The following is a 21,762-nucleotide window of genomic DNA, read 5'->3' on the forward strand; positions in this document are numbered from 1 at the left end:
ACCAATTTCCTCGGTTAGACAATGCATGTTTTTCTTTTCAAGAAACGGCGAGCAATTCCATTTGCTGATTTTCCTAACAGGTAGGCTCCCCCCCCTTCCTTTGAGAAATTCTCTGAAAGAAGGGCCAGGTCACCAAATCTAGCTTCGTACACCTGAGATTTTGCTGGCATCCAGTGAAAATTGTGTTGGTCTTGGTCAGGAGAGGCAGTTGCTGCGAGATTTGGCCTAAAGCAAAATTTCAAAGCGAATGTTGATGTTCCTGTGTGGCTGAAACCTCAGAGGGATTTCAGAGGAAGCCAAAAATAAGATTTGGGGGGAAAAGTTATGAAAAGGTTCACTATTAAGAGGTGAGAGAACTGCCACGTGCTTGAGCAATAACCTAATTAATTTTGGGAAGGGGTGTAGCACAGTGGTAAGGCATGCGGATATTACCAGTCAATCCCTGACGTCTCAAGGTGGAGTTGGGAAATGGCCCCATCTGAAACCCTGGGTAGCAGCTGCCAGTCAGTGTAGGTCAGGGGTTGCTGATCTTTTTGGAGCGGCAGGCACATTTTGAATTTTGTGAAAGCGCTCATTGGACATTGTATCACAAAATGGCAGCAGTGGAGGCCAAGCCCAACACAAAAATTAGAGAGAGCATTCATTGCTGCATCAGCCGTACCCTGGGCAACATCAGGCTTACCATGAGAAGTCAGCTTTGCCCTGATTTGTCCTGCTGCTCCTGATTGGGGAGATGGCACAATATATTGATTTCTCATGTGCAATGATGCTGTTACTGTTTAATACCAACAGGGAAACTTCTCCAGTACCAGGAAAAATATGTAGGGTGCCCATAGCATGCTCTCTCTTGCAAACTGCCTACGTTCACCTCTCTCTGTTGTTGTTGTTTAGTCGTTTAGTCGTGTCCGACTCTTCGTGACCCCATGGACCAGAGCACGCCAGGCACTCCTGTCTTCCACTGCCTCCCGCAGTTTGGTCAGACTCATGCTGGTAGCTTTGAGAACACTGTCCAACCATCTCATCCTCTGTCTTCCCCTTCTCCTTGTGCCCTCAATCTTTCCCAACATCAGGGCCTTTTCCAGGGAGTCTTCTCTTCTCATGAGGTGGTCAAAGTATTGGAGCCTCAGCTTCACGATCTGTCCTTCCAGTGAGCACTCAGGGCTGATTACCTTAAGAATGGATAGGTTTGGTCTTCTTGTAGTCCAGGGGGCTCTCAAGAGTCTCCTCCAGCACCATAATCCAAAAGCATCAATTCTTCGGCCTTCTTTATGGTCCAGCTCTCACTTCCATACATCACTACTGGGAAAACCATAGCTTTTAGTATACGGACCTTTGTTGGCAAGGTGATGTCTCTGCTTTTTAAGATGCTGTCTCTCACTTGCACACAAATATATACACACACTGCATGCACCTACACATCTCTCTCTCTGCCCAAGTGCATCTCAGACCACACATATGGCCACATATTCATAATTTCTGTCTCTCTCACACACCTCCCCCGCAGACCACACATCTGCCCCCCACATCCACACCACATGTGCATCTCCCCTCGAGTGCGTTCCTTCCTTTTTAGCATGCCTGGGCATCCACAGGAATTTTTCCAGGGAGTGAGGCAGTTTCCCCAGGGGAGCAAAGGAAGACATTGAAAGGGTGGAGCAGGCTCATTTTGCACAAAAAAGAAAAATGTGTGTGTGGAGGGGAGGAAATGTGTCCGTATGTTTTGCCTCATATTTCAGGTTCTAAAAATGCTTGAAACTTTTTGTTTTTGAAAAAGAGAAAGCTGGGCATCTGGGAATTATGGTTCATCTTGGTTGGGGAACCAAACAAGGCCTATGGGAAGCCAGTTTGGCAACCCTTGGCCTAGATTTTCTTGGATAATGGACAGGGGAGGGGGAGGAGGTAATTACAGTGGTACCTCGGGTTTAGAACTTAATTCGTTCCGGAGGTCTGTTCTTAACCTGAAACTGTTCTTAACCTGAGGTACCACTTTATCTAATGGGGCCTCCCGCTGCCGCTGCGCCGCCGCCGCACGATTTCTGTTCTCATCCTGAAGCAAAGTTCTTAACCCGAGGTACTATTTCTGGGTTAGCGGAGTCTGTAACCTGAAGCATCTGTAACCTGAAGCGTTTGTAACCCGAGGTACCACTGTAATTCATTAAGTAGCAATGTCCTGGTGATTGGCTGCAATCTCAGCATATAAGGACAGAAGATCTGCTTAGGTTTTGGAGGTTTTGCTCCTTTCCTTTACCTCCTATCCACTAAGCACAGCCAGACTCTTCTTCATACCTGGTCGGATGCCACTTCCCACCTGTCCTAGATGCCACCCCATTCAACCAGGCTCTGGCCACCTTCTTTGCTAGGCTCTGCCCTCTGAATCTCAGAATCTGAGCTTCATGGAACCCGTTGTGTGGACTTGCCACCAATGGAAAGCGGCTTCAGGGTGCACAGGAAAAAGACACCAGCGATACACAGAGGGATTGTGTGCACCAGCTTCTAAGAGCTATTTTGCACGCATCTTTATGTTTAGGTGTACGCTCAAGGCTTTTACACGCGCTCTCAGAAACTCAACTTCTGGATGCAGCAAGTCCCACATGTTTGCAAACACATGAATCCAAGAAAGCATAGTTGCCAGAAATCAGAAGAAAAAAATTACCAGTATGGCCTGATCCTGCTGTACCTTTTGAACAAAGTTATTCCGTATTTGAGCGAAGCATTTCAGGGTGCAGAATGAAGCATAATTGTTTGCTAACTGCTACATCTTGAACCACTGCTTAAAGGTATTACTGGAGGTTCCATTTCAAAAATGGGCAGCCCTATCAGGGAGCCAGAATTCTGTACACTGTCCTCCTGTGTATTCACTTGTGGGCCATCCAATGTGCAGAACCTGTCCTTGGGAAGAAGCTAGAACAGCCCCTGCATATGTCCCTGGAGTCTTCTTTGCCAGCCAAATGCCTGCAGATAGGAAGAAGAATACAAAAGCAAAAGGGTGTGATCTTCTGCAAGTTGGATCACTTCTCTGTGGTTGGCTTCAACTATTCAGGGACATGTGTCTCAATCACTTGTTGATAGATTTATCAAGGAAAATTAGGTCTGCTAACAAGTTGGAGATGGATGGGCTTAAAGAATGAGGAACACCGTCCCACCCAAGCAATCAGAGGAATGGGGATGGGAGACATACCTAACAACCAGAAGAATCATTCATCCTCTCTGAATAGCACACCTTTGCTATACTGGCTCTGATCAAGAAACGATGGCAGCCCGATTGCTCCAAAGGTTCACAGTACCATTAAAAGTGAAGAGTTGTGTCATTAATCCAGGAAACTGCTTTATATTGAGTCGGACTCTAAGTCCATCTAGCTCAATGGTGTCTGTACTAACTTCCAGGGTTTCAGACTGAGAGTATTCCCAGCTCTGCTCGGGGATTCCAGGGATTGGACTTGAAGCATTCTACGTGCAAAGCAGATCTCTATCATTGAGCCACTTTGCCTCTTTGTGGTTCTGCAACCTCTATCTCACTACTCTGGGAGAGGGAAACTATTCATTGCTCAGATCTTGAAGAACTGCCTTGTCAGAGTTTTCCTGATGTTTTAAGAGCATCAGCAAGACAGAAACTTGAAAAGCACACCTACGCTCACAGAATCCCTGACTCCAGTATCTTTCATTCTTCCTTCTACAAGGCTTTCTCAAATACAACAATGAAAGGTGCTTTCTTGCTTGTCAGCTGTTCCTTCCCAGCAGCCTCAAAAAGGCGACACCCATGTGGCGATATTGTTGCTGTAGGCCTTTGAATTTCCTATAGGAAAGTTACTTCCGGCTGAGATGTAATGCGACAGTTCTGACTAGGGATGAATGAATCTTACCATTTTCAGTTTCACTTTTCCTCAATCTTATATTCAGTTCTCTACATTTCCACAGCGAAAATCCCCATGAGAATGCGCCATCATCTTAGTGCAATTTTCTCTTAAAATACATATTTCCATATGCAGTTTTGATGGATGTACATTTCTGCAAGCATGTTCCTCTAAAAGCTGTATTCCCCCCCCCCCAATGCAAGCTTTCCTCCAGTACACGCATTTTTGTACATTTGTTTAGTTGGAGAGCTGAATTTTCCAATGCAAAATTCAGAATGAGACTTGCTCCAAGCAAATATGCATTGGGTTGCAGTGTGGAATCTCTGTCATTTTTTAAATTAATAATACAGAACCACATGCCCATGGGTCTCACTGAAATGTACAACAGAAGTGCTCTTTCTTTTTTTATTCTCACAAAAATCTCACCATCATTTAGTATTTACATAGTACGCATAATATTGTGTTTTACAATACTTACAGCAGTGAATCATCAACAGGGCACTGCCTGCAGGTTTACAATCTGATTTTTAATCTAATCCATCCAAATCTACTTCGAGACGGAATTGCAAAATTAAATTCCTCCAAGGAATTTGTGATGTATCTTATGTAAACATGCTGAAGTAATGTCACTCATTGGCAGAAGGGAGAGAGAAGAATCCAAGGCTGGTAGCTATCTGTGCCTTACTCAGAGTAGGCCCACTGAAATCAATGGGCCTAAGCACAGTGGGCATTTCTTGAGGAGGACTGAAGCTGGATACAACCCCAAGGGATCAAAACAGCAAAACTTAATAGATTTGTGCAAGCAGGCTGGGAAGCTTTCCCAAACCACCCACCCGAAACTCAGTGATCCTGGAAACAGTTTTACTTTACAACAAGTGAAATTTCTAGCTCTGTTTTCATAGCATGCTATGTGAGTCATGCTTCTAGCTAGTTGAAGTGGGTTTGTAATTTGTACCTTTTAAAAATGATTTTATTTTAAAAAGAAGGGGAAATGGAAAAAGAAAAGTCGAGGAGAAAGAAGGGGGTCTTCGAGCTCAGGGGGTCAGATGTGGCCCTCCAGGCTGATCTGTCTGGCGCTTGGAACTATCCCCAGGCCACCACCCGCTGCCTCGGGCCACACCCTTCACTGACCACTTTGCACCTACAGTGCTTTGAATTCAATGTGCCATTGAATTCCGACAATGCCTCTTGTTTGCCTGGACAGATGGTGCAGGGAGTTGGCAAATGTGTGCGAAAATGAGCCCTCTGTACAGAGGTGAAATTTGCATCCATTGCTCCACTCACTCTATATCTCTATATATTTAGGGCCCACCTTGCTGAGATAGCTCAGTTGGTAGAGCATGAGACTCTTAATCTCAGGAATGTGGGTTTGAGCCCCATGTTGGGCAGAGGATAACTGCATTGCAGAGAGTTGGGCTAGATGACCCTTGGGGTCCCTTCCAACTCTGCAGCTCTATGATTCCCCTTGTTTCTTCATTGGGGAAGGCAGAGGGTTGGACTAGATGATTGTGATGGCCTGGGATTCGGACTCAGATGCTGAACCTGAGGGATCCCAGCCTGCACAGGATTCCCCACCTCCAGAACCAGCTGAGCTGGGGCTGGGGCATGAGCCTGATTAATAAGAACCTCAGCTGCAGGCATCAGCTGATGCTCTGGCTCCTGAGGTGATGGAGGACCCATTGCCTGCAGGTGCTCCACACTCAGCCCTGTCAGAGGAAGCTGAGGTTGTCTTTGGGTCCGGTAACCCTCCAGCCTCTCCTGATCTGCAGAGGCTCAGGGCAGAGAGGCGGAGGGAACTAAGTTCCCACAGGAGGAGTGCTCACCTCCAGGCCAGGAGAGGCGAGTCACCAGAGGATTGGGGCCGCCCTATGCCTCGGGGCAGATAAAAGCCAGCCAGCCCCAGTCCCAAGTTGTGGGAGCAACATTGTTGGTTGCTAGTTCCTGCCTCCCTGCCTGAGCTCCTGACCTGCCCTGGCTCCCTGCTTGCAAGTCTGTTCCTGACTTCACCCAACCCCCTGCCCTGCACCCAGCTTCTGCTACTACGGACTGCCTCCATGTTGCACCTTTGACCACTGACCGCACTTGGACCTCGCCTCTCGGGTAATCCACAGGACCAGCACAATTATCCTCATGGTCCCTTCCAACTCATATAGTCTATGATTCTATGTATGGGGGGTGCTAGGAAATCTGCCCAAGTTCCTGCTGTCTGATCGAACGTAGAAACTTGTCTATGGGAAAAGTTCCCAATGCCCCCACTGAACTCGAGAATTCGGTTCCTACCTCCTGAGCCAGAGAACTAATTTTCAGCTCCGAACAAATCTTGTCAAACCTTTCTCTCTTAATTTATAAAGATTTTTTTTGGCGATTATCATTCACACACCGGGGGACCTTGAAAGAACATATTAACACATCAGGACAGGTTTGTGGGCAGGGATAACCCCGGCGAAATTCCTTTAGTCTTACAAGCTCGGTCCACATGGTTGTCAGCAGGCTCCGAAAGAGGTGATGAATAGCCTGGCAACCAAATCGAGGCGAAGATATAAAGGTTCCTTGGGAATCATACAAAGAGGTTGCCAAATCTAAACCAAATCCTTCCAGAGCTTTGTCAGCTAAATGAAATCAGGTGACAAGCAAGCATACAGTTGGGCCAACGTCAATAACCTTGCGCCGATAATGTTCCGCTTAATTCCAGAAAGTGCTTCATTCTACTGTGAGCCTCCTTTCCAGAAAACGAAATTTCATCCAGTTGGTTAGATCTTCAGATGTTCTTTGAAGCTATAGGGAGAACCTTCCAGCATCAGCCTGACAACTGAAGGGTGATCAAGGGCTTGGAGCAGCTCTCATTTGAGAGAAGTGGTGCTTTTTTGTTTTGATTTTCTTAAAGGCAAGCAAGGTAGAATCTTGATGGAGGTGGGAAGGTGATGCATGTTGTAGAGAACGTGGGCAGGGGAAAGTTTTTTCCCCTCCTTCTCTTCTAATATTAGAATTTGGGGACATCCAATGGAGCCAAATGCTGCAGCATCCAGGACAGGCACGGGTGGCGCTGTAGGGACATGGGTGGCACTGTGGGTTAAACCACAGAGCCTAGGACTTGCTGATCAGAAGGTCAGCGGTTCGAATCTCCGTGACAGAGTGAGCTCCCGTTGCTCGGTCCCTGCTCCTGCCAACCTAGCAGGTCGAAAGCACGTCAAAGTGCAAGTAGATAAATAGGTACCGCTCCGGCAGGAAGGTAAACGGCGTTTCCGTGTGCTGCTCTGGTTTGCCAGAAGCAGCTTAGTCATGCTGGCCACATGGCCCAGAAGCTGTCTGCGGACAAACGCCGGCTCCCTTGGCCAATAAAGCAAGATAAGCGCTGCAACCCCAGAGTCGGTCACGACTACACCTAATGGTCAGGGGTCCCTTTACCTTCACCCCATAGCATAGCTCAACTACAGAACTCACTCCTACAAGATGGCAGCAATGGCCACCAACTTGGATGGCTTTAAAAGAGGGCTGGACAAATTCACAGATGATTAAGCTATTAATGGCTATGTTTTATCTCCACTGTTGAGGGCAGGATGGCTCTGAATATCCTTTGCTGGGAGTCACAAGTGAGGAGAGCACTGTTGCACTCAGGTCTTGGTTTGAGTTTCCCATTGGGGCCCAAAACAAGATGCTGGACTAGATGGGCCTTTGGTCTGATCCAGCAAGGGCTGTTAGGTTCTTATTAATCATACTCTCCTCAGAGGGCTTTTAAAGAGGATTAGAAAAACTCTTGGATGATGAGGCTATCCACAGCTGCCAGCCATGGTGGTTATGTTCAATCTCCACAGTTGGAGGCTGTATGCCTCTGAACACCAGTTTTTGGGAATCTCAAGTGGGGCAAGGGCTGCTGTGCACATGTCCTGCTGGCACACTTCCTATAGACACGTGGAGTGGTATTCAACCAAATAGTAGCACTAGCTCAAAGATTACTGTGTGTGCAATGGGATTTCCCCCATCTCCTCCCCCTGTATATTCCCCAAGCCACCCCTATATCTGGAGAGAGTTGGGGAAAATCCCAGAACAGATTTAAGGTGTGCACAGAGGGAGAAGAAGAGGCAGACATTCCACTGCACACAGAGAACTCCTTTTGCCGATGGAACATATTCCTCTCAGCTGTGTGGAGTACAGCCCATTGTTGGCCACTGTGAAAACAGGTTGCTGGGTGAGGTGGGCCTCTGGCCTGATCCATCAAGGCTCTTCTTGTGTTTTTCACGCGAGGGCTGGCTGAGTGAGAGTTTTGCTCCATCTGCTACAGAAAATGGCCCACAGAGGCAGTCAAGCACCTTCCACTCACTGTGATTTGTACTCCAGGGTGCCTGCTTTCTTCTTCTGCTTACTTACTGGTTTTCTTCTGCAAAATACCCCCCCCCCCATTAAGGAAGCAGCAAACTTCTCTGCCATTAGTCTTAAGTTTGCCATGTGTTTCTTTCTCCCCCTCATTCCAGTTTCTCTTTTCCAGTGGTGAATCTTCACTGCTGTTTTGAGTCATCTATACCCTCTGCTCCGTTCCCCCAGCTATTTCACAGTGCCATCTCCCCACCCCAGCAACGGTTCGAGGTATAATTGGTTGGACCTTCATTGGGAAGTTACACAGCTAGGGTCAGTTTCAGTTTCTGAAACCTGTCAATTTCAGCTTATCATTTTTCCAGTCTGAATCCAGGGGAAATGGTGGTGAGAGAGACAGGTGGAGCAGGGTGCTCGTATTAAGCTGCATGTATGAATGGGAACACAGGAAGCTTCCTTGTACTGAGTCATACCATTGGTCCAACTTGATCAGTATTGTCTGCCATGATTGTTGGGGCTCTTCAGAGATCTCAGGCAGAGGTCTTTCTGAGTCTCCTTACTTGGAATTGCAGGGGACTGTCTTTGGGACCTTCTTTATTATTACTTTATTTATTATTTTCAATTTTATACATTTCAATAATTCTATAATCATTTTAAGATTTCTGAATTTGACTTCCTTCCCCCTCTTTCTGAGGTTCCTTAAATTTATTTTTAACATTTTCTGCCTATCCAGATTAACTTAATTTGCTCATTTATTCATCTAATTTAAAGATACTCTTATAAAACTGTAGGTTATTGCAATAATCCTCTCAATGTTCTTCTCTGTTTACAGTTTATTTGTAAATATTCAGTAAACAATTTCCATTCTTTTATTAAAAAACGTTTATCTTGATTTCTTATTTTTCCCAGTCAGTTTTGCCATTTCTGCATATTCCATCATTTTTTTGTACCCATTCTTCTTTTGCTGTGACTTCTTCTTTCTCTTTTTGGGCAAGTAACATTCTTACTGCAGTAGTCACATAGATGAATACATTTCTATACAGTTTGCGTAGTTCTGGCCCTATAATTCCCAAAAGGACCTTGGGACCTTCTGCATTCAAAGCATATCCTCCAACCACTGAGATATACCCCCTTCCCCAAAATGAGTGAATTCAGATTCAACACTAGCAAGAAAACCATCACATCCCCTTGTATCATATCAGGCACAAGACTTCCCAGTGAAGTCTCTTTGTGCTTCCAGCTGGGAGACAGTGGAAGGAAGAAGGGATGATGAGCTTGTCAAACTGCCCATGGAGAAAAAAAGTGTATGCTGACTGTACAACTTGCTCCTTTTTTCTGAAACAGTTCTGTGTCTTCTAGGAAATCACTTTGGCTTGGTGAAATACTGTTATGAATCAGAAGCAGGCTCGATGTAGCAGTCAGTTAGCTTTGCGATTCAGAAGGCAGAGGCCACGGGCGCTTAAGAATTTGGTTCTCATTTGATTCAGCCTTGCTAAAAATGACTCGAGGGTGGGTTTATTTCTTGAGCATAAAAGTGTTCTCTGGCTCCTGGCACAGGCCAGCCCAGTGTACCATTTCAAAATGGTATTCATTGCGCTCCAAAACCGCACGTTTTAATTTGGAATTTTTCCGCAGCCAAATCGATACCGCGGAAATGTCTGTGATTCTGAAAGAGAAGCTTTCCTTTCCTCGGCGGCACAATGTGACAAAGCATTCCAGAAAAGCAATTTATGCTTTTATGAGCTTTGCTGCTGAAAAGGAAAAAGGGGGGAAATCGTTGGGGACACAGAGTACCCCCTCAGCTGCCTGTGCCCCCCAAAACACTGACGGGGGGGGGCTGGATCCAGGTTTGAGGGGCAATTGCCAGGGCCCCCCACTCCTATTACAAGGCCTTTTAGCCCTTACCTTGGTTGTGATAGGGCTGCCTATTCTTTTGCTATGGGTGTCAACAATGAAAATCTCAGTCCAGCCTGAACTGGGTGCAAAGCATTTGTTGTTGTTGTTTAGTTGTTTAGTCATGTCCGACGCTTCGTGACCCCATGGACCAGAGCACGCCAGGCACTCCTGTCTTCCACTGCCTCCTGCACTTTGGTCAAACTCATGTTGGTAGCTTCGAGAACACTGTCCAACCATCTCGTCCTCTGTCGTCCCCTTCTCCTTGTGCCCTCCATCTTTCCCAGCACCAGGGTCTTTTCCAGGGAGTCTTCTCTTCTCATGAGGTGGCCAAAGTACTGGAGCCTCAGCTTCAGGATCTGTCCTTCCAGTGAGCACTCAGGGCTGATTTCCTTCAGAATGGATAGGTTTGGTCTTCTTGCAGCCCATGGGACTCTCAAGAGTCTCCTTCAGCACAATAATTCAAAAGCATCAATTCTTCGGCGATCAGCCTTTTTATGGCCCAGGTCTCACTTCCATACATTACTACTAGGAAAACCATAGCTTTAACTATACAGACCTTTGTTGGCAAGGTGATGTCTCTGCTTTTTAAGATGCTGTCTAGGTTTGTCATTGCTTTTCTCCCAGCAAAGTATTTAGTTTGGGTTTTTAACCCTGTTTAAACATGGTGGGAGGGGAGAAGAACATGCACACAGGCTGGCTGGACATCTCCTCCTTCTCCTCCCCTCCTTCTCACTGCCAAACCCACCCCCCTTTTGAGCACCCTGGGTTGTTCCACATAGGTCTGAACAGAGGCTGCCTCAATCCAATCTTGCTGAATCCCAGGTCAACCCAGGATCAAGCCCGGATCTGGTGCACAACCCTAATTTTAATTCTTTCGCAATACACCTGGACTCAGGTACTACCTGTCATGACAGGGCTAACCTTTCCATTTCGGTTTTTCTTGGTCTCTTGTTTGGCCAGTTCTCCACATTTCCACATCAGTTTACAATCATTTTTTAAAGTCCCCATGAAAATTAATCAGCAATGAGGTGTGGATTCCTTCTAATAGTGCACATTTTTCTATGAAGTGCAACCTAATCTACAGAATTTTTTTTGCAATGCAGTTTTCCCCAATGTAATGCATTTTTCTTTTCTTTTCGGTATGTCATTTTCACTAATACATGCTGGATCAGGCCAAAGGCCCACCTGGTCCGGCACTCTGTTCTCACAGTGGCACTTCAGAGGGTTAGACTAGATGGCGCTTGGGTGCCCCTTCCAATTCTTCAGTTCTATGATTCTATGAAATACATGCGAAGGGGAAGCCTGCAAGCAGAACCCGAGTGCAAGAGCAACTCTCTCTCTTTACATATTTAAATGTGCACTTGCATGTGTGTGTGTTTTAAACGCCCTCCTTGTGGAAATGGGCCGGATTGGAACAATGAATGAAAATGAGTTGCAGGGAAATAAACTGACTGTACCATAGGCATCCTTTTCCTGCCACACAGGAATGGTTCGTCTCTAGCTTGCTGTGTGAATAAAAGCATTGATGCTTTTGTAAAAGCCTTTAGATGCTCAGGTAACAACTTCCACAGGGAAGGCCTGCCCACCCATGAATGGACTTCAAGGAGTCAACGAGGCTAAACCTCTCCTCTTCATAGAGAACTGAGCCCAGCTAAGGGAGACGGAGCTTTGCCTTGATCTTTATCCATGCTTCCCTCTTCCCCATCCCTTTACCCCATCGTCTCCGTCACCAGCACTGAAAGGACTGGGAAAACCATCGCCCCCCCCCCACCATCATAACAGAGCAATCTGCCCGATAATCTTGTCTTTCAACAGGTTGTATTAATAAAAAAAACAACAAGGAAGGTTTGCTTGTGTATCTGCCGCTCGGGCATGTGGGTGGGTTTCGATTTCTTCAGCCGCCAAAGAGAGCTTCTGTGACTGATTAATGGGTAGTGGTGGGGGGAGGGAGAGGGAGAGTATATGTCTCAGCAGAGTAACATTTGCATTTTATTGTTCTCGCAAGAACACGCAAGAAAGTGCAGTGAGGATACTTGCTGGGTTCCCAGCTCTGGCTCAAGCTCCCGAGGAAAGAATTCATGGTGAAAAAAGAATGAAAATAAAAAATGCCTAAGGAAATCTGGCTCCATCCAAAGAGATTGCTGTGTTGGGGGGCAGGAGCCTATGGGGCAGGGAGAGGGATGTTTTAAGATTCTTAGCAATGTTTAAGGGCCTTCTCATATGAATAAGCAGTGTCTTGATTTAAAATATCCTGACCATTGCAATGTCATTAAGAAAGCTCAAGGAGCCAGCCGATTCCTTATCCCTGCTTTTATGTTTTTAAATTTTTAACCAAACCAAGAATGTGCAATTTTTTCTACCCTGAGGGCCACATTTCATTCCGGGCTACCTTCTGGGGACCATGGTCGAGTGGTGGGCAGGGCCAGAGGAAAAAGCGGGTGGAGCGATGAATGCAAATAATCTTTGCATGAGATGCAAACCCATGTGCGGAGGGCAGTTGTTTTATAGCCTGCATTTATAACAGGGACAGGGAGACTTTTCTGTCCTGAGGACCACATTATTTCATTGGCAAGCTATTAGGGGCTGCATGTTGGTGGTGGGTGGGGACAGGGGCCAAAGTGGGTGGGGCAGAAGTCATGCTTATCTTTGTACAGGGCCAATGAGATGCGTGGCCTAGGGAGGGTTGCATTGGCCTGGGCAGTCTCAACAACCTGTTAGAGAGAGGTATAGTCATGGCTTGGTAAAGGTAAAGGGGCCCCTGACCATTAGGTCCAGTCGTGACCTACTCTGGGGTTGTGGTGCTCATCTCGCTCTATTGGCCGAGGGAGCCAGCGTACAGCTTCCGGGTCATGTGGCCAGCATGACTAAGCCACTTCTGGTGAACCAGAGCAGCGCACGGAAACGCCGTTTACCTTCCTGCTGGAGTGGTACTTATTTATCTACTTGCACTTTGACATGCTTTCGAACTGCTAGGTTGGGAGGAGCAGGGACTGAGCAATGGGAGCTCACCCCGTCGCGGGGATTCGAACCGCCGACCTTCCGATCGTCAAGTTCTAGGCTCTGTGGTTTAACCCACAGCGCCATAGTCATGGCTTGAGACTAGGTTAAATATTGTCTCCAGTTGTTATGGACTGAAACTAAGTTGCCACCTTTTGGCTTGTCCTTGCATCTCCCTCCTTTTTCCTATGCAGTCTTTATTTACTTACTTAATAAGTATGAACTTATTTCATAAAATTCATGCACAGCTTGATGGTTAAAAAAAAGAAAGTAGTTTACAAAGAGAGGAAAACAATAAAATTACCAGTAAGAGCAGTAAAGACAACTCTTTTGAAACATTCAGATGATAAAATCAGCAATAAACTAAAAACAGATCAAGCATTCTGCATGTCTGGGTCGGCTTGTCTAAACAAAAACAGTTTACAGCAGACGCCAAGAAGAGCACAGGGGATGGTGCCTGAAGCACAGGGGAAAGGGTACAGGGAATTCCAGCGAAGGTGCTACCAAATTAGAATTACAGAACCAAACAATTGTAGAGTTGGAAGGGACCCCAAAGCTCATCTAGTCCAACGCCCTGCAATGCAGGAATTCTGACCTGGGCGGGCTCAAACCACCTACTGACCCATTGTGCCCCCGAGGAATAAAATACCAATTTCTTACAAATTAAAAACGAGTGTTGTGTGGCACCTGTAACACTACTGTGCAGATCGATGCAAGGCAATGGATGCTGCTGTGTTCTCCAAGAAACAGCTTCTTGTTCTGAGCCTATGAAGTGAGTAACCTTGTCTTCTATTACCTGAGAATTTAACAAGGCCACCTTTTGCCCCTGGGCTGGAGGTTCCCCACCCCTGATCTTCAAAACAACGCCTAGTAGTGTTTTGGGTAAATTAAATCAATGCAGACAGAAAAGGAAGGAATTGTGCAAGTATCTGGAAGAAGCCCAGGGCTGATTAATTTGTGCAGTCAAATCCATGTAGGCTTCTCTGCTTCAGGCTGTTACCTGGAAGTGTTACCATTTTATATATACAGTGGTACCTCGGGTTAAGAACTTAATTTGTTCTGGAGGTCGGTTCTTAACCTGAAACTGTTTTTAACCTTGAGGTACCATTTTAGCTAATGGGGCCTCCCACTGCCACGCGATTTCTGTTCTCATCCTGCAGCAAAGTTCTTAACCCGAGGTACTATTTCTGGGTTAGCAGAGTCTGTAACCTGAAGTGCCTGTAACCTGAAGTGTCTGTAACCCGAGGTACCACTGTATATAATTGTTCCAAGAGCAAGTTCTGCCTTTACGTTATTCAAAAAAGTTCTGTGTGTTCACTGTTCTGCTGCCACGTTCATTCCAGAGGCAGGTTGCTGCATGGCTTCATATTTCCCAAGAGAACCCTCTGTTCTTTGCCGGCTTGCACCAGGGTACCCATCCAAATAACATTGGGTGGGTGTGACGCAGGCAGTCACGCCCTGAAAGGTTTGACAGATTCCTTCCTGCATAACGTGCGCGGAGCAGTGGGTGTGCTTAGCCGTGTGTGTGCACGGAGCACACAAAAGCCGCTCGTCTTGGCAGCGTACCCTTTCCGCACGGCCTCACCCATGAGTGAGCATGTGGTCAAATGCATACGATTCAAGGCTGTGAAGCTGGATGACTCACTGAGTGCCCCCACCGCCCACCCCTGTTCAGAAATATGTGTGGATTGCTGCTCACGCATGGATTAGTGCAGATAGTTGGGTCTTAGTGGGGCAGGCCAGTTCTTGTTGTCAAGGTAAGATGAAAAGAGCTTTTGAGGAGCCAGCGGGGAATCCTCGCTAGCACTAGGACTTGTGGACAGCCAATGGTGCTGATGGTTGGGAGATCCAGGGCAGATAGAAGAAAGGACTTCTTCATGCAGCTCATAGTTAGACTACGGAACTCACTCCCACAAGATGCCGTGATGGCAGCCAACTTGGAGATCTTCAGAAGGTTGACAAATTCATGGCGGATAAGGCTTCCAATGGCTTCTAGCTGGGATGGCTATGTTCTCCTTCCACTGTCAGAGGCAGAATGCCTCCGAGGACCAGTTGCTGGAAACCACAGGAGGGGAGAGTGCTGTTGTGCTCTGGTCCTGTTTGTTGGTTTCCCAAAGGCATCCAGTTGGCCACTATAAGAACCAGGATGCTGGACTGAATGGGCCATTGGCCTGATCCAGCAGGCTCTGCTTATGCGGGTTGTATCCTGCTGAATCCTACTCAAAACAGACCTATTGAAATTAATAAGCCTAAGTTAGTTATAGGTCTTAAGTTACTGAATGGGTCTACTGTGAGTAAGACTTGCACTGGATACAACTCAGTGTCTCCCATGAACAGGCTTTGAAGTGGCCCTGTCTGTCAAATACCGCGCCGGATAAATGATATTTGCACCCTGTATACACAATGCCTTTTGTATCTCAAGGAATACCAATTCAATACCAGTCAACAAAGAGTCTTTACATTCCAAGTCCCTAAATTTAACTATGCAACTTTGAGAAAATATGGAAAAAAATATATAAAATCACCCAAGACTGTGTGTATAAGGCTGCAAATGAAATGGGATATTTATTAGTCCATATTTTTTATTTTTTTAAAAATCCTAGTAGGCTACACTTCCAAACCTTTGAGTTTCCAACACTCAATTGGACTGTTGCATTTTGCATTTGAAGCCCCAAGCTACTTATTGGTCTACTTGCCCCCACAACATCCCTGCCCACAATTTAAGATTTGCTTCAAAGGCTCTTCCCATAGGTTGATTGGGTGGGTGTTCCATGAGGGAGGGAGCCACAGGGCTGTGGGATTCCCTTCCATCAGACCCATGTCAAATCTCAAATCTCTATGTTGCTAGCTTTTCAGACATACCTGAAAATCTATCTTCCCCCCCCCCCACTTGGTCTTCTGGTCATTATGCAGATTAGCTGGGCGATGAGTCTGACTCAATTATTTTTTTCTGACACTGTTTTTCTCTCTGTGTCTGTGTGTGTTGTTGAGTTGTAGTTTCAAATTTTTCAATTTCATATTACTGTTTTAATCCTTGTGTCATTACTGATTGCAAGCTGTTTTGGGTGGGCATTTATTTATTTAGAAAATATACAAACTTAAAAACACACACACCAAACAAACCTACAAATGGTGTACAAGTCTTATTTTCTATAAGGCATGATTAAAAAATGCAGACCAATTTGTCCAGAAAAACAGAACAACAATAATAGGTTGTATCTAATGTTAGGTCCCCCCCCAGGGTAGATCAATAGAAATTACTGGATGTGACTAGATACATTGATTTCAATGGGTCTACCCTGAGTAGGGCTAACCCGATAAGAATGGGTTGTAGCCAACCTTAGTCCTACTCAGTAGTGAGCCTGTTTGTTGTGTCCATTATTTTCAATGTGTCTTCCTTGCATAGGACTAATACAACCCTTTCTATTTGGTGTGACTCTCTCCCATTTGGCTTTGAAATATTCAGTTGGGGAATATTTCATTGTCTCAAAAAGCAAAACTCCTTCCCGGAGTGTGTGTGTGTGGAGAGAGAGAGAGAGAGAGAGAGAGAGAGAGAGAGAGAGAGAGAGAGAGAGAGAGAGAGAACACTTTGGAATATTTCACTGATTCTAAGCAGGGCTTTCCAAAATGTGGTGTTGATTTAAAGACCGCCCTCCCCCTTTCCCCCCTGACTCTCCTGGTTTCTTTTCTTGTTTACATGGCCAATTTTAGAATCCAGATTGGCCCCAAGCCAGGAACTCAATAATGCCCCAGAGCCCATCAGCCAGAATTCCTTTGCTTCTCAGGCATAATTTTGTGTATGTGTGATGAAGAGTGTCACACTTTTTTCTTTTCTTTTCTTAGAGTAGCCCAGATAGAACAGGGGAGAGAAAGATAATTTGTGCTGTGAGAGAGTAGAAGGGGGCAGAAAAGCCACTGTGGGTTTGGTCTTTTTTACCTGCAGGGGGCGGATCGAAAGTTGAGAACATTCACTTTTTTTAGAGAGAGAGAAGTCCGTGTGGGAGGGTTGCTCTGAAAAGCCTCCTCCCCAACGACATGTGTGCTTGTAAGCAAGTGGGTGGCTGTTTCACAGGGACATGGTGTGTACATCAGGGCATCCTCACCAAAGGAATTTGTCTCCAAGCTGCAAACAATAGCATAGTTTGAGCAGAGAGGAGAGGGATTTGCTTTGCAACTCTCTGTCTCTCTCTTTTAAAAGCATTTCCCATGCATGCACATGGAAACTTTGCAGCTTAACCATTTTCCTTCTGCTGCGCTGGGGTCTGGCTTTTCTTAAACCTCTCCGCCCCCCCTGCACTTTTTTTTAAAAAAATAATTAATTAAAATCGGATTAGGTTTTGTGCTATGGGACACAAGCAGCAGGCAGAGTTTTGGATACTGCTATTCTGCTGTGCAGCCGTTTTGCACAGCATCCCCCAAGCTACCGCCCTGCACTACCGCTACCTCTGGAGAAACTGTTACCCGTGCTATTTGGGGCAGGCAGGATACGGCAGCGTGGGCCACTCTGAGCGGAGGCCAGGTAAGGTACAGCTTGTTTTGTTCACAACTCCAGGGGCGCTGTTGGCTGCCTGTACAACAGCATAGCTTTTTAAATGCATGAATCCTTTTTCTCTCCCCTGCCTCAAGACAGGTATCATAGGATCCCGGCTGATTCTTATATATTTTTTCAAATGACAGCAGGTATGATTGGCCTTCCTTGTCTGGAGGGGATGGGCCCTTTAATCCTTAACTGCATTTCACTAATCAACTTCATTGATAGTTTGCTATTAGCACATATATATATATGATGAGAGGTGACTTTTGGATGGGAAGAGCTGTTTGAGAGTGGAATGGGCTCCACAGAAGGTGGTGGACTCTCCTTCATGGGAGATTTTAAAACAGAGATTGGATCTGTCAGGGATATGTTAGCCGTGATTCTTGCATTTTCATGGAGTTGGACTTGATGACCCTTGGGGTCCCTTTCCAATCCTACCAAGCTGGGGTGTTTTCCATGGTATAAAGTCACATTATCCTGGGAGGGTTCACCTGTTACGTTCAGGGAGTATACAGTCGTTAGTTAATAAAACTATTTATAGATCGTTAATTTATAAAGAAAGTATTGAAACGGTTCACAGCAATGCTACCTAAAACCATACAATATAAGCCAGATATAAAAAGTTAAAATCAGAAAGCAGGAAACTATTCTTAATTGCCTGTGTAAGCCTGACAGCACAGAAAAAGTTTTCACCAGGTGTTGGAAAGCTGATGCAGAAGGCTCCAGCTGAATCTCTATTGGCAGAGTGTTTCACAGGACCAGGCCAATAACACTGGGTTCCCTTTTGTTGTCAAATAAGCCTCACCAACTCTGTAAATGACCAGCAACGCGATGGCAGATAATCTCCGTGACTGAGTTGAAATATGAGGGTTCAGGTGATCCCTAAGGTACCTAGGACCTAAGTTGTTCAGGGCTTTGTAAATTAATTAGTTAAGCAGTACACTCATGTGGGCATTCACACACAGCATCTAATGAGGGTACTGTCTACGTTATAGTTTAGTAGTACAGCTCAACCACATGTGCTCTTCCACACAAAGACTTAGGTGTGTGTGGAGACAGCTTGTGCCTGTGTTTGGTGTAATGTGTGAACAAGCTTATTCAGCCAACCCATTGGTTCAGAAAGCCAACTATTATCTGTGCTGACAGGCAGAGGCTCTCCGGAGTCTCAGACAGAGATATTTCCTGCCACCTGCTGCATGTTCCTTTTTTAAAGAATTTGGGGATTGAACCTCGAACTTTCTGTGTGTAAGGCAGATGCTCTATCAAGGACCTACAGCCCTTAAGATATAGAAGCATTTGGATCTGTCAGACTATTGGTCCATCTATATGGTTGCCTACACTATATCTGTGTCACTTCTGCATGTATAGTTTCATCCGTCCCATGTCTTCATTGATCTGCAATATTTCTCTCTATATAATAACAATGTAATGATGTCATCATGCAGCCCCATTGGAGTGTGCTTTCGTGCCTGACTGTGTAGTGGCAGCTTCTGAGCAGCTGTAACTGAGAAAGCCAGGCAAAATTGTTCATGGCTGCAGCTCTGGAACATCCCATTTTTGTTTTCTGTTCTGAAAAGTGCTAAAGGAGCACTGGCAGCTATTGCAGAGGGGGGCACTGTGCCAAGTGTGCCAACCAGCAAGCTTCCTCTGCAGAGTGGTAGAGCGGAATAAAAGGCAACAACAAATCATCTTCTGAGGCATAAATGGCCCCTGTTCACATGGAAAGAAAAGAACCAGATGATTTGCAATGTAAAAGTAAAGTTCCCCCGTCTCCGCCACCCTGTTAATAGCTTGGAGCATATTTCCTGCGAGAACAAGCTAAAAGGTTTCGGTCTTTATAGTGCATGCATGCATGTGCGTGCCCTTCTATGTTTCAAAGGTGACTTAGGGCTCCTCCAGTTGACCTATTTACTGAGCATTCCTCCTGATTTGCTTGCACAAGGATTATGCAGCATTTAGATAATTTCTGGTCTCTATTGAGCATTTGTTGTAATTTATTTACTTACTGTTTATTTAAGTAACGTACTTCCGTCTCACGTTTCTCCCAAGCTGGAATACAAGGCAGCTTGTGACATTAAAAAATAAAATCAATTATAAAATACAGAAGGCTAAAACCAGCAAGTTAAAAGCATCGATGAAAACACAGTGCAATGCATCTAAAACCAGCAATTAAAATGGTGTTTGTCCTGACAGCTGTTCAATGATCATCATAGCCTGCACCTCTGTTTCCAAAGGCCTGTCTGAACAGGAAGGTAACAAGGAAGGCAGGCAGAAAGAGAATGAGGAGGGAGCCAGTCTGGCCTCCCTTGGGAGGGAATTCTGCAATATAGGAGCAGGAACATTATATAACAATGAGCATTCATTCTATAGCCATATGGATGTGCTTGCATTGGTTGTTCCCACAGTTTTTAATGCATTTGAAGTGTGTTGGACTAGGACCTGGGAGAGACTAGGGTTCAAATCCCTCCTTGACCCCATAGGCACCGATTCCTATGGGCCAAGGCAGTTCCCCTCATGTATTTTTTAAAGGGACTGGGCTCCCTCAATTTTCAGAGGGTGTTTGGCTCCACCCCCTGGCTCCCTGTGACATCACATATGCGACATCATGCTCCCCTCCATATCCTCCGAAGAAGTTGTCCCCTCTTCTTGACTACGAAGCTCACTAGGTGACCCTGGTGGCCAGTCACTCACACTGAGCCTGACCTACCTCACAGGGTTGCTGTGGGGATTAAATAAGGAGGAAGAGAAGCATGCAAACCACCATGAGCTCCAGGGTGCAACAAATAAATAAAAAACAGAATGCATCTCCCCATCATTCTTCAAGCCTGTTTCTTCTCTTTTCATAGATTTGTGGCTCTCAGGCAACATTGTCCTTGAATCCACTTTAATTGCACAAACTGAAATCTCCCAGCAAGGTTTAGGTTTTGCAGCTCTGCGTAAGTCCTGCGAGCTATATCGGTTCTCATTTGAGGAGCGGCTCACAGCTCCAGTGCCAGAGAGGTTTGCACACCCCTTGGCTGCAGTGGTGCCCCTGCTGATGTCTGCCTCTGCCTGGCACTTTTGCCACGTTTCCTTGGGTTCTGCTGGAGCCAAAGAATTTGTACAGAGCCTAGTCAAAGAAGTTGATCAACATGATTAATCTGGTTTAAGGGTGTTTTTGTGCCCATGCCTTTGAGGGGCGGGGGAATCACTTTAATTATCAACTGGCACATCATTCCTGCCCCAGCTCCTTCCCATTTCCTTCATTCATAACTTCAAGCAAAGGTTTCTGTTGCTTCAAGTTTGTAATCGGAGCAGGTGAGCTGAGGACGCCCGTCCTCGCCAGGGATGGGCCAGTCTGTCAATTGTGGTTTCGGTCTCATTTTTTCAGTCTCTCATTTTTCCAGCCTGCAGCTCATCTGTCTACAATTCCCCATCATTTTGAAAACTCCTTGTTAAAACAAATGTCCCTGTGAAAACCCAGCAGCATTTTAGTGCAGATTTCTCCTAATATATACATTTTTGGTATGGCATTTTGCTGAATTTGTGCATGTTTGCAAAGTGATTCCCCCCTCTGACACAATGCATTTTGGAATGCTATTTTCACAAATATACACATTTCTTTTTCTTTTTTTACACACTTCACCCCAGTATATGCATTTTTGTACATATGATTACGTGCCTGCAAGATTTAGAGAAGTACAAATTGGTTGTGTTTTGGTTCATGGCGTATTTTGGGAAGTGCAAAGCAGATAGGTTTGCCTTTAAATGCGAATTGAATTGAATTTCTGCCTCTTCCCTTGTCCTCACCTCTTTTCTGCACCTAATCCTGAACCTTTACTGCACTGGAGAACTGAACCATCAGCTTCAGGTAGGGTGCAGCTGTGTCCATAGGTGATAGCAGATGCTTATTGTTGGTGGGTTCCCATGAGGCAAGACACAGCGATAACAGCAAGTAACTTTATTGAACCACATAACTGGGAAACAGGGGCAAAGCAAGTGCTTATATACATCCCTGAAAGCCTGGGCCACTCCCACTCCCAACGTGATTGGCTGTCTAAACTTCCTAGCTGCGAATCATGACTCAGAGTTCAAGGGCCAATGGCAGAGGCCCAAATCCTGAAATGTTCTGTGATTGGACATCATGTATCAAATCAGGACACAGGAGCTCAGAATCGTTAGTCCAGACTCAAGCTC

The 21,762-nt window shown here is 45.7% G+C and overlaps 1 protein-coding gene across 5 annotated transcripts in view; it reads left to right on the plus strand.

Annotated features, from left to right (window-relative positions):
- MEGF6 (multiple EGF like domains 6) overlaps positions 1 to 21,762 on the plus strand; it is a 218,193-nt gene that overhangs the window by 107,429 nt on the left and 89,002 nt on the right. The window contains exon 1 of one of the 5 annotated variants that reach the window (XM_081201367.1): positions 17,077 to 17,571. The exons of the other annotated variants lie outside the window; for them this stretch is intronic. Within the exon in view, the coding sequence (XP_081057493.1) occupies positions 17,397 to 17,571 (175 nt within the window). The 5' untranslated portion in view covers positions 17,077 to 17,396. Of the gene's footprint in view, positions 1 to 17,076; positions 17,572 to 21,762 lie in introns of those variants that run through there. 5 annotated transcript variants of the gene reach the window in all.

This window comes from Podarcis bocagei (genome assembly GCF_964188305.1).
Source record: "Podarcis bocagei genome assembly, chromosome: 7".
NCBI classification, from domain to species: Eukaryota; Metazoa; Chordata; class Lepidosauria; order Squamata; family Lacertidae; genus Podarcis; species Podarcis bocagei.